At 35.4% G+C, this 13,481-nt stretch overlaps 1 protein-coding gene across 1 annotated transcript in view; it reads right to left on the minus strand.

Annotated features, from left to right (window-relative positions):
• Positions 1-4,028: 4,028 nt before the first annotated feature.
• The window catches only part of LOC101587440 (UDP-glucuronosyltransferase 2A3-like), a gene marked incomplete at its 5' end in the record, with an annotated part of 11,534 nt that continues 2,081 nt past the window's right edge, over positions 4,029-13,481 (minus strand). The window contains 4 exons of the mRNA XM_004648719.1: positions 4,029-4,308; positions 6,743-6,962; positions 7,422-7,509; positions 8,893-9,024. Coding sequence (XP_004648776.1) covers positions 4,029-4,308; positions 6,743-6,962; positions 7,422-7,509; positions 8,893-9,024 — 720 coding nt within the window. The remainder of the gene's footprint in view (positions 4,309-6,742; positions 6,963-7,421; positions 7,510-8,892; positions 9,025-13,481) is intronic.

The raw sequence follows: 13,481 nt of genomic DNA on the forward strand, positions 1-13,481 counted from the left end.
GTTGTCGTTTACTCCTTTTTCTCCTATGTTTAATTGCTTGCCCTATTCAGTTGGTTGCTTCTGATCTCATTCGTGGAGTCCTGATCATTTTGGTCCCTCTCTAGAACATCTTTCAGTAGCCTGTGTAGTGTTGGCCTTATCATCATGAAATTCTTTATGTGTTTTTTTTTTTCATGAATCTATTTCACTTCTTCATCAAACTGAAAGAGAGTTTTTGCAGGATATAGTAGTCTGGGCTTAAATTTGTTTTCATAGAGTACTTGAAGTACTCTGCTCCATGCTCCTCTTGCCTTCATTGATTGTGAAAAGAGGTTGGCTGTAATTCTGATGGGTTTTGCTTTGAATGTGATCTCCTTTTCTCTAGTGGCTTTCGGTATATTATTCTTGTGCTGAACTTCTGGGATCTTGACTATTATATGTCTCCGTGTCTTTTTACTTGGGATGAAGTTACTTGGCATTGTGTATGCTTCAGTTACTGAATATCAGATTGTTTCCTCATATTTGGGAAGTTTTCTGTTATTACTTCTGCCCATATTTTTTAAATGTCATTTGTATTGACTCCTTCTTTCTCATTGATGCCTATTAGTCTCACATTGTTCATGTTTGCATCATCTTGCAAGTGATGGATTATTTTTTCCTGCATCCTCGTAGTTTTAAGAGATCCTTTCTTATCTTTTCACTAGCTGCACAAGTGTCTTCAAGATCTGAAACTCTGTCTTCCCATTCACTTAAACAGTTTTGCAAGCTTGTGGTTGAGATTTTAATTTCCTCCATATCTCTTTGACTCTGCTTCATGCAATCTATTTCTTTCCTGTATTGCTCATTCATGGAATCTGTCATTTTTCTAATCTCCTCTATTTTTTATTTTTTCCCTTTTTTTATCAATGTCTTCTTTAGAAGCAGTTATAAATTCTTTTACTGCAGTGTTTTTTTTTTGTTTTTTTTTTTTTCTCAGATTGGCTTTCCTCCCTATGATTCCATAGTTGATTCTTTACTTCAGATGCTATGAGTTCTGAGAATCCTTTTTTTAAATTTCAGAAAGTAATTCCACTCTGAGTTCCTCTATAACTTTCTGCTGTTGATCATTTATTATCATCGCTATTAATTCGTACATTTCAGCTGAGCTAGTAGAAAAGAATTCCGCTCTGAGTTCTTCTAAGGCTTTCTGCTGCTGCTTATTTACTATCAAAGCTATTAATTCATACATTTGAGCTGAGCTAGTGTCCTCTGCACTTGTTCTGGGTAGGCATTGGGTTTCCTCCATCTGTTTCTGCATTTAATTCTTTACTGCAGATGTTATTAATTCAGGGATTTCTTTTTTCATTTCCAATCTGAGTTCCTGTATACCTTTCTGCAGCTGTTTCTTTATTTCAGAAGCCGTTGATTCATTGCTTTCAGCTGTGTGATTCCCAATTTGTTCTGTGTTAGTGTCCTCTGCACTTTTTATGTGTGTGCTTGGGTTCTGAGATTGCATTTTGCTCCTTCTTGTGGTCATTTTGTGTAGCACTGTCTTCTGTCCTTTGTTGTAGATCTTTGTTGTAGTTATAGCCTTCGCACCTACTGATGTTCAGATGTAGCTCTACAGGTTTTGGATTTATCCAGCTGTACCTGGCTTGCATCTGGCAGCTGTGGTCAGTTCCTTCCTGTTGCTGCTCTTGGGGTTTAACGTGTTGTGCTCCTCTGGCAAGATGTTCTGCTTCTGGACTAGCTGGGTGGTTCTGTCTCGTACACTTCCTGCAGCGATTGCAGCTGAAGGGTTTCACCCCAGGCCTATATGCCCGGCCTGAGCTGAGTCTGGAGGGAAAAGGTGGAGTAGGGGTAGAGGCAGCTCTCCCACACACTCACTGGGCCTGGAATAGGACTGGATCTGTGGGTTCTGAGAACGCGACAGAAATTCCTACTCTGTAGGCAGGGTTTCGGGGGGGTGCGGGTACTACAGAGTGACGGGGGCATCCCAAGAGGGTTAAAGATGGTGTGAATCACACTACGCCTGGGCTGGGGCCAGTAGGTCCTGCCAGCACCGGGTAGCCGGAAGCTCTCCCACACACTCACCGGGCCTGGGCTAGGACTTGTTCTGAGGTTTCCCAGAACAGGGAAGAAATTCCTATTAGGCGGGCGGGGCAGGGGATGTGCTGCGGAGTGGTGTGGGGCTGCCCAAGTAGGTGGAAGATGTTCTCACCCACGCTGCACCTGGACGGGGACCAGTGGGTCCTGCTGGCGCAGCGTAGCTGGAAGCTCTCCCACACACTCACCGGGCCTGGCCTAGGACTGGGTCTGGAAGTTCCTGGAATGCAGCAGAAATTCTTACTCTGAGGGCGGGGTGGGGGTGGTGCTGTGGAGTGATGGGATGCATCCCAATGGGGTGGAGGAATGTCTCACCCATGCTGCTCCTGGGCTGGGACCAGTGGGTCCTGCTGGCGCAGGGTAGCTGGAAACTCTGCCACACACTCACTAAGCCTGGGCTAGGACTAGCTAATCTTTGTTCTTTAATCAATTGTGTCCATATTCTTTGTCAAAATATTAGGTTAACATTTTCTTAGCACAGTAATTAACTGATTGAATTCATGCAAGGAAGAATGCAAAAACAAATAAAGAACAAAACTTAAATTCTAAATTTGTATTCTGGGCATAAAATATTTATTATAAATATTGATCATGCATTGTACTGTTCTGATTTGTAAGTAAACTGAATTAACACTGAGGTGATCGATATTTTTGAAGTTAAATTTTCACAAAATTGTATATGTTTAATAATTCCTTTTGTTTTTTTCTTTTCAAATATCTTGCTCAATTTTAACAATTTTTTTAAGAAAAACAAAAGATGGCTCTATTGATCTATTTTTTGAAACTTATTCAGTTAAAATCATTTACTCACTGGGGAACACAAAATAGTATTTGTTGAAAAAGAGCAAAAATGTTGATTGTGATTATCTAAATTTTTATGGGTCACTCAGCATAGGAACCAGATCAAAAATCAAATTGAAATTTGAGTAAAGCCTTTTATTTACTGAACTCATGTTTGTCAACCATTTCCCACATAGGAGAAGACTGAGTGACAATCAAACATAGGTAGCAGAGGGGTATTTATAACAGAAATCACATCCAGTTTGGTAAGTGAATTTGTTATCTAGCACAGAACAGAAGACTACATTCATTTGACACAGTTATAAACTGTTTATAGCCGAAAGGTCTTTTACAGTTTAACGATAAGCACATATTTTTATAAGATACATCTTCAGCTGACTATGTTTATAGGAGATGGTTAGGGAGACAGTTTGCTTCAGCTCACTGCCTTGACAAGAAACAGTTATTTACTACTAAACAGTCTTTAGCAGGTAATGAGAACTCGTTTCTTAGAGTAGATAGCAGGAACACAAGGGTTTTTTCTAATAATTTCCCATAGTTAAGCACAAAATTCAGTTAACCCTTTACAAAATATGCTCAATAAAATTATGGAGCTCTATCTTTAATTGTGTGCTGCACTATTACTATATAAATTTATACTGGATTCCTATATTTACCAAGTTAAAGAGCTGATTTTATTATATTACACAAGACAGTCATTACTCTTCTCTTACTAGCCCGCTCTATGATGGTGGCTATATGGTCACATGAATCATGGAGAACTGGGAACTTGCTTATTGTGCGTTCTCTCCAGATGTCAAATTTATGGACATTGAAGCTTCCCAAGGACTCAAAACAGAATTATCATATAAATCAAAGGTAGATTTTAAGTGACACTATGAGTAGAATGTATTTAGAATTAATAACCCCCTAGTAAAGCAACAGAGGAAAAAGCAAATGAAAACTCATCCTGTTCAAACCTAGGCCTTCTCTCTAATAAAGAAGAAAACTCACAATATACGAATGTGAGTAACTTTCAAAAAGTTAACATTTGCCGATCACATATTCGATATTGACCGAAACAAAAGAGGATATTTGAAAATAAGGTGGAGATGGGTTCTCAATGAGCTCCTTAGGGCTAGAATTAATATAATTGCCAAATTCAACACTTTCAAAATTTAGATCTATTCCCTCTTTATTCTCTTTTCTGGCTTAATAAACTTTTGATAGAAAAATAAGCAACACTTTGTGACCAGCAATAGAGCACTTGCTACACAGGCCAGCAGGAACCCAATCACATCCAAAGAGTGGTACTGGAACCATGAGAGGTCATGGGCTGCAACACGCAGGTGCTTGGCTCCTTTGTGGCGCATGACAAATTCAATCCAGAAGACTGCTCGGTCCAGGGGCTTCACAGGCTGGTCATGGTGAATTTTTGATAACCTCATGGCATTCTCTTTATAGCTAGAGGATAAAACATAAAAAGAAACTATTGTTTAAATTAAATGTAAGTATGAGACATGTATTTTAGGAGTCAACAGTCAAATATAAATTCTAAAAAACATTTCTTTCAGTAGTTTTGTTCACTGTCTAGAACTCTCAGGAGTGAGAAAAAGAATGTGCAGAAGAAGTATGTTCTTAAGGCAATGTGGATAGAAAGATTTGTGTAAATAGCATTTGGCCAGGATATAATGTTTGCATCTTGTACTATGAATAACCACTACAAAGACAACAATATGCAGTGTATTAATTATTGAAACTGTCCTACTTATTGGTTCTGAAACTGTCTCATTGCTATTTGTTTCCCAATAAAATTATTAGAAAAGCAATGTGGATAAATGAACACAATGGAAATGAAGGATATTCAATAGTGTGTATATGGCTCAACAGTCCTGTCAAATAAACTGATATCTTCCGAACTCCAGTATCCAGATCTGTTCTCAGAACACAATAGTGAAAGTTTCAGAATGAAGACATAATCTCATTTAAAACATCCACATCATGGGCAAGAAAATCTGACTAATTTGCTGTACAGAAACAGCAAAGTGATAGTAAATATTAATGAGTCATTTTAAAGTTCTGATAACTTTGTACTCTGATAATTGCTCCTTTGTACACATATTTATGTTTACAATTTAAAAACTATATTGTTTAGTCAGATCAGCAGTGAATGAAAATGCCAGGGTAATTTACAGAATGGAATATCCAAGTACATGCACTTTAAGTTGCTAAAAATCCTCATAAATTTCTTTCTACAATTACGGTTCCTAACAATTAGAAATTACTGTTACAATAGTGGTAGAGTTTAGATCTCTATTTCTCAAACAATGTTCAAGAGAAGTCTACGTGATTAGGAATAAGATGTTTTCACTTCAGGCTTCCTGATAACTTTGCTAAAATTATTAGAACTCACTTCTGTTTATGACATGGATAAAGATGCCTACTGGATTTATTTTTTTTCTTTTTTTTCTTTTTTTATTTTTTATTTATTTTTTTTTTACCAGGGATTGAACTCAGGTCCTTGTGCTTGCCAGGGAAGTGCTTCCTCCTCTGAGCCATCTCCCAGGCCCTGCCTACTGGATTCATTAAGATAAGAGAAGGTAAGTTGTTTGCAAAGAGATGTACTGCTTTTGGGCATACATCATGAGGAATGCGAGAAAGAAACATGGTCAGAATTTTCAAGAGTATATGGAGCAATAGAGCTAACACTGGGAATTATTTCATTGAACTCTTGTTTGGGCAGAGAAAAAAAAATAATTGTCCTCTCTCTTGACCATACTGAAATATAAGTAAAGCCCAATAGCAATATTACTTCATTATCCTTATTCATGTCACACAAGCTAATTAGGCAGTAAATGCCTATTTCCATAAAACTGGATTGTTGTTCAAGGTTTTCTCAGTATACATATACTCTATTTAAAATCATTTCTTTTTTAAAATTGAAGTGTACATATATTTGACAAATAAATATGTGCATCTAAATTCAACTAAAAATAAACTGCATATATAGATAGATAGATAGATAGATAGATAGATAGATAGATATAGATATATATATTCATATATACCATACATAAAAGCTTTGTGTTCACAAATAATTTCAGAGGTAGTATAATTTCTAGGGCCAAGAGAAAGCTATTTTAAATAATCTTTACATTTATTTAGAAATTTTATGATTGTTTTCCTCCATAAATTGTTTTAAACCAATAATAAAATATTTAAAAATATTTATGCATAAGAGCTAAAGGAATCATGGAATTTATCCAGTTGTATATTTAGTCAAAGAAACTAGGCAACTAATATAATCAACTCAACAATAAGATTAAGTTTTGGAACACAAAATAGCATACTAAGAATTGGTGAAACTGCAATTCTCTAGTCCCCTACAGAATAATTTCTATAATATTCCATAACATATGACAATTATTCAGTAATAGCTATCATTTTAAAATGGTACATAATAACACTACCTAACTACTATAATACTAGTATTATTAATTATTATACTACCTATAACAAAGTACTTACAGTCATTTTAGAATGATAAACATTGTGCAAACTGTGACATTCATATAGTATTTACAGATTGTTTTATCGAATTAAAAATTTTATGTACAAATGAAACAAATTGTTCAGAAAATAGTATAAAACTACATATGATCAAAATAGCATTGGATGAATATTTTTAGTTTGCTTTGATTTTTTATTGCTAGTTTCCCACATCTTAAAGCCAAGTCAGCAGTTGAGGTTAGACATATGATTCTATAGTGGTCATATTGCACTACTCTTATAGTATTTGCAAGTAACCCAATTACAAAGGTGTGAAACACTCCTAACTTTCTTGGTCTGTGGAAAGTGTAGCCAATAGAAGCTCAGCCTCCACAGCAGTAATACTCACGAAGGATCGTTGATGACTGCTCTCAAGGCACCCAGCAGGTCGGCACTTGTCATAGTGTTCATGTTCACCTCCACAGCTGCTCCTTTGGCCTTCATGTGAGCGATGTTGTCAGGTTGATCGGCAAACATGGGAACTCCCACCATGGGGACCCCATGATAAATTGCTTCATAGATCCCATTAGTTCCACCATGAGTGATGAAAGCTTTGGTTTTGGGGTGCCCTGGTTTGAGAATAGGTTGTAGCTTAGAAATGGGTGTGGATAATCACATAACACATTAGAAGAACTTTAGAGACAGAAAATAGGCAAGGAATTCCACAACTCAAGAAGGCAGTATTTTCTACAGATGTTCAACACACTTTTGCTCAAAAAAAGTGGATCCCAGCATGAGCAGAACTTAACCCCTGTCTCTCTTTAAAGGTAGTCTTACTAAAAGAGGTGAGTACCAAAGAATTGGAATTCCCGGGCTTATTGAGCTTTTTAACTGAAGATGCTCTTGTGTGAACCAAAGAAGCATACATCAATAAAATGAAGATATTTATTTAACTTTATCTCTTTCAAAACTGGATATCACAGGTGAAATGTTCAAGTAGTGAAATGTTTTTAATGCATTTGCTCTGAGAAAGTTACTGAACTTATTTGTTGTGCAACTGCACAGCTTTTGTCCTCTTGAGGTCTTACCAAGAAGGTCATTCTGGGGTATCCAGTCAAACAGCCGAGTGTTGGCTCCTAACGTGGTTGGCTCCTTTCCTTTGTATCTCCATAAAACCTGTGAGGACAAGACTATCACTTTGCAAGTAAAAACAGATAATGTGCATGTTAATGCTGTAAAATTACTTACAAATCACATGGCAATCAACCTTCCGGTGATATTTCCAGGGAATTTTACTTGTTTGAAAAGGCCATATGAATATTATATTCTGGACAGTACTATTTTCATACTCATTACTTAGTGAGTATATAGCTATTATTTTGATATTAATCATTTAAATACTGTTAGGTATAAGTGAAAAATAGAAAGCAAAGAAGAGGCGCTAACCATCATATGGAGATTTAAAACAAGACAATGTATATGTATGATATTCAATTGATTTGTCAAATATTGCTTAGTCATTTTTGCTCTCAAATATAATGTTTGACCAAAAATCTTTAACTTTAATTTCTGTGATGCTTTTATGCTTGTTTTTCTTCCCATCATCTATGCCTCCCTCTTTCTTTCCTTATTCCTTATTTCTATCTTCCTGTATCCCTGCATCCCTCCTTTCTTCTCTCCATTATCTCGGTTTCCTTCTTATCATTCCTTTCTTGCTTGCTTTTTCCTCTCTCCTTCTGCATCCCTCCTTCCTTATTCTTAGCAGGCAGCAATTAGGTACTTTTATTATCTTTCATACTGATATGGTATTTACTAAAATTCTCATGAATATTTGTACAGATGTTTTTTTCTTGGGAAGGAAAACAATTTTTCAATTCAGTGCTAAAGGGCAGAAAACTTTAAAATACCAAAATGAAAAGAATCTTCTAAATTTTAACACATTTAGAATACTTAATTTTAAACAATGTATGGAATTTAGCAAATATATGAAGAAAATGAGGCATAGAATATAAACATAGGTTAGCTAAATAGCATACAGAAAAGGAATATTATTTGACAATTATATCAGAATTTCAACTTTTTTATCATCACAATATTCAATTTTGGAAAAATAGGTATGTTTAAATTTCTACTTTAATATCAATTTTGACTTCAGTAGAACATAAAACAGAAAAATTTAGAATTGTTTTTGAACATTTCTCCTCTCTTAATGTATAATTTTTTTCCTATCCTGCACCACAGTACCATCTTTTAGGAATCTGCATTTGTTAGTGCCAGTAAAAATATTTATAATGGCCTAATATTTTGCAACTTTATTCCATTACTCACAAGCAATCACAAAAATATGTTTCTGCAGTGATGCCGATGTTACAGTGATGTGGCAGACAATGACATGTGACTGCACTATCCATTTTAATGCTCTACACAATCCTATTTAAGCTTCTATGAGCTGTACACAGAGAGTAGTCAGTATAACTTCTCCAAGGGAAGAGTACAAATTGTGCTGGTCTCTCTCCAATGAGTGCAAAAGTGCTGAACAGGACAAGAAGGCATACTGACCTTCTGTGGAATCTGGGAGAGGGCTGAAGCTATGAGATTGGCTTTTTCCTCTGTAAGGTTTTTCACCATTGAACCCAGAGAAAACACCACAATACCATCTTCACCCGAACTCTGGACAAATTCTTCCATTTCCTGCAAACATGAATTATTTCCATTAAAATAATGCAGCATGTAGCAAGATAAATAAAAACAAAATATGCCAGAAATTGTTGGATGCTATTGTAGCTTGTGTCTAGATGTTCCCCAAAGCCCCAGGCACTTAGAGGTTGGAATTTTCAGAACTGTCTTGATCTATGATGTGTGATGCTGGCATTAAGTGTGTGACACTGGGAATAAGGTTGCCCCACTGTGGATTTGGCAGGAACTGCCCACAGGTAGACTGGATGGAATAGAAAGGGACACTAAAAAAGACTAGCTAATTCTTTATAAATTCTAGAGAGCAGACCTTTCTCTGAGTACTTATTATTACTCAGCTACAAAGAATGATAAGCTCAAAACATTTATATTTAAGTGGATACCACTTGAAGATATACTTATAAGTGAAATAAACCAGGCACACAGGTGTAAATATCGTATAGTTTCCCTAGTATAAGAACACAAAAGAAGAAATACAGATAGAAAAGTATAACACAATTAAAAGGAAAGCAAAAACTTGAGAACTAGACAATGAAGAGAGAGCAAGGAGAAGAGCTAGGAAACATGACAGAGGCAAGCCATACAATTATATGCACAAGATAGGTAAGGCAATGATCCTGAGAATCTTCAGAAGATTTTTGAATCTAGCAGTTAATTAAAAGATTCTCACCCTGACTAACTATATATGCTGATGCCTGTGAACTAAGCAACTGCACTGACGATGGCAATTTGTAATAGTAGGTTCATGCTTGCAGTGCCAATCATTCTAGTCTTCTGAATACGTGCTGCTTGTAATGATACACCAGTTGCTGCCATGCTCTCTCTTGGGTAGATCTCTTTGGTTAAAAAGGAAGGGGGTAGTTAATGAAGGCAGAAGACAAGAAAAGAAGTGTTGTGGGACTGTGCTGCTACAATGTGGTATATGGTTAGATTTCTGGACTTATGTGTAAACAAATATAATTCTTCATTCCTATTTTTAAATATACTTTAATTTTTATTTTTTTCATCATATTCTGTAGGGATTTAAAGTATAACATATCAATAGTTAATAAAAAATACCTGTTCCATGTTATGCCTAAGATATTTGATATTCAGACAAATAGTGAGGTTAAGCTCAACAGCCTGGATAGTATGGTAAAAACAATAAGCTTCTCTTCTGGAGGGTGAACAACTTAAGTTTGCAAACCAAAAATTAGAGAAAATGGAAGACCGCAATGAAAGCCAACATTTTGGCCCTAGCCTTCCAAGGCCAATTAAGACTCAGGACATATGAGAACTTATACTGTAATATCATGTAACACAGTTTTGTCATAAATTTTCTGATCAAGGAGATTATGGGGCCAAAGAGGAAAATGATCCATGATGTAGAGTGTGCCTAAGGAAAGGCACATGGAGAGAAAACATTCTCTCAGGCTTTCACAGAGAGCAAATTGGTCAAGCAATGGCTGTGACTCATTCACATGGCTGACACTGACAAAGGATCTACAATCTGAGTACAGAGTCTCAGGATAAATCCTTGAGGGGACTTGACTGAGCTTGTCATATTCAAAAGCTATAATGCTTGTTCCATAAGTCTTGGTTTATTTTGGTCTTAAACATCCAGCAGAAAAGCATAAAAATGTAGTATAAGAAGGAAAACCATGTTGTTATGTTGAGCTGAGAGGACTCCGATCAAAAAATTCTGACATTGCCAGTCAAGCAGAAGACCCAATACTATTATGGAATACTGGACTACTTTGGAATATTTTGCTGAGCTCACACACCTATAATATTTAAATGATAGAACTAATCAAAAAAGGGGATACAGATGAATGATTATTTTGTGTCTGTGTATTCTAAATGGTTAGGGTAGATATATAGCTACATTCTCTTAATTCATGGAATAGAGAGATTTGTTCTAATAGTGTTTGTAAATAGGATATCAAGTGTGCATCTTGTGCAATAAATAACCACTAGGAAGACAGTATGGAAAATGTTGATTATTGGAACTGTCCTACCAATTTGATTTGAAAATGTCTCATTGCTATCTATTTCTCAATAAAATTATAGAAAAATAAATAAATAAATAAATCATTAAAGCAAAAAAAAAAAAAGAAAAAACTAGCTGCTGCTGTTTCACTCTTTCTAAAGCTGCTCTTGTTTGCTTGTCCCAGTGTTCTGTATTCCCTACCTACTCTCTCTCCTTTTTTATGCTGTTTCACACAGCCACCCTACCATAGAGCCAACCCATTATGGATTGAAATCTCTACAAACTAAATGAACTAAAAGTTATGCTAAGTAAACCTCTCTTAAATTTCAGTATTGAGTATTTTGTCTCAGAAAAAAACAAAATAACTATGACAGAAAAATTTTGCCATCTGATATGTGGAACCATCCAGTTCAAGAGAAACCACATTTAATAAATGTATCTAGAATATGCCACAATAAATTACAAGTTCAAGTATAGAACTAAATCAGTGAATAATTGAACAGGCATTAAAGTCAGCCATGTTTAAAGCCAATTGAATTTTTATATGCAGGACTCGATTTTCCTAACAGACTAAGTTGTTTGCAAACTTATAAATATATTCAAGAAAGAAAATAAAGGAAACTTCCTAGATGTAAGATTTACACCTTATTAGGATAGACTGGAAAATGGTGGGATATGGGCATCCTACATAGAAAGGTCACCCCAGAATATTACAGCTATAGTTTTAAAACAGACATAATGTTTGATATTCAGAAATAGGTTAAACACAACTGTGAATGTCATAGGGTAATAATAATCTTCTCTTCTGGAGGGTTAACAACCTAACTTTACAGGGCAAAAATCAGAGAAAAAGAAGGCCTGCAAGGACAGCCAAAATTTTGGCCCTAGCCTTTCAAGGTCAGTGAGGAGTCAGGACATAGTAGAACCTATAATGTAATATTATGTAACTCAGTTATGTCCCAAATTTTCTGATCAAGGAGATTATGGGATCACAGAGGAATGTGATTAATGGTGTAGAGTGTGCCTAAGGAGAGTCACATGGAGAGAAATCATTCTCTCAAGCTTTACAGAGAGAAAACTGGTCAAGCAATGGCCGTGACTCATCCACATGGCTGACACTCACAAAGGATCTACAAATTGCGGTATAGGGATTCAGGTTAAATCCTGAGGAGATTTGACTGACTTTATTAGATAGAAAAGTTACATTTTTTGCCATATATGTATTGCTTTATCTTGGTTTTAACCATCCAGCAGATAAGTATGAAAATGAAGTATAAAGAAGAAAGCCACATTAATATGTTGAGGTATAAAATGCTCAAGCCAACAACTTTGGACATTGCCAGTCTTATAGAAAACTCACTACTATTACAAACTACTGGACTTTATTTGGAGATTCTGCTGAATAAAAGCACCTACAATATTTAAATGACAGTGGAATGCCCAGTTCTGTCAAAAATAACCAAAAATGGAGATAAAAATGAATGACCGTTTTGTATCTGTATACTGAAAATAGTTAGGATAGATATAATATACAGCTCCATTCTCTTAATTCAATGAATAGAGAGGTTTGTTACAGTGTTTGAGACAGAATATCATGTCTGCACCTTGTACAATGAATAACCATGAAGACAACAATACGTAATATATTAATCATTGAAAAAGTGCCAGTAATTGGTTGTGAAACTGTCTCATTGATATTTTTTCTCAATAAAATTATAGAAAAAGAAAAGAAATATCCTACAATATTAATTTATCTATCCTTAAAAATATTTTTTAAAAAAAATAAAAAGACATAATCTTAAAAATCTGTCACAGATATTATAGATTCATACTTTCTTTCATTCATCAAATAGCATCTTCATTTTAGAAGCACATCACATTTCAATTAACTGTTGTCACCATCAGTAACCATTTCCCTTCAGGACAGAAAGTGTTATGAGGAGGTAGAAGACAATAGGACTGCAACATTAGAGCACTGGAAACCTTGAGCTCTTGTTAGTTATAAGTATACATAAGTGTACTGAACCAAGACACTCTGGTGATGACCCAACTGTGTCTCCTTATTGGAGGGTCATTTTGACTTTTGTTCAATGTTTCCTTTGAAAATTTGATAGGCTACATGTGGATCTCCTCTGTCCAGCCCTACAGAGCAAGCACAGATGAACATTGGCTTAACTGACTTGCAGAGATAGCTTCTTTAACTCCAACTTAGGCTCAAATAATTCCTACATGTTATATAATTTTGAACTTTTACTGTTTTTTAAATAATTTTATTGAGAAAGAAGTAACAATGAGATAGTTTCAAAACAGATTAGTAGGACAGTTACAATAATTAACACATTGCATAATATTGTCTTTGTAGTACTCATTCATAGTACAAGATGCAGACAAGATATCTTGTCTATACACTATTAGTTCAAAACTTTCTTCTCATTTGACTAAAAGAAAGTAGCTATATATCTATGCCAAATATTTTGTATATATA

Source organism: Octodon degus, unplaced genomic scaffold (genome assembly GCF_000260255.1).
Source record: "Octodon degus isolate 3935 unplaced genomic scaffold, OctDeg1.0 scaffold00746, whole genome shotgun sequence".
Taxonomy (NCBI): domain Eukaryota; kingdom Metazoa; phylum Chordata; class Mammalia; order Rodentia; family Octodontidae; genus Octodon; species Octodon degus.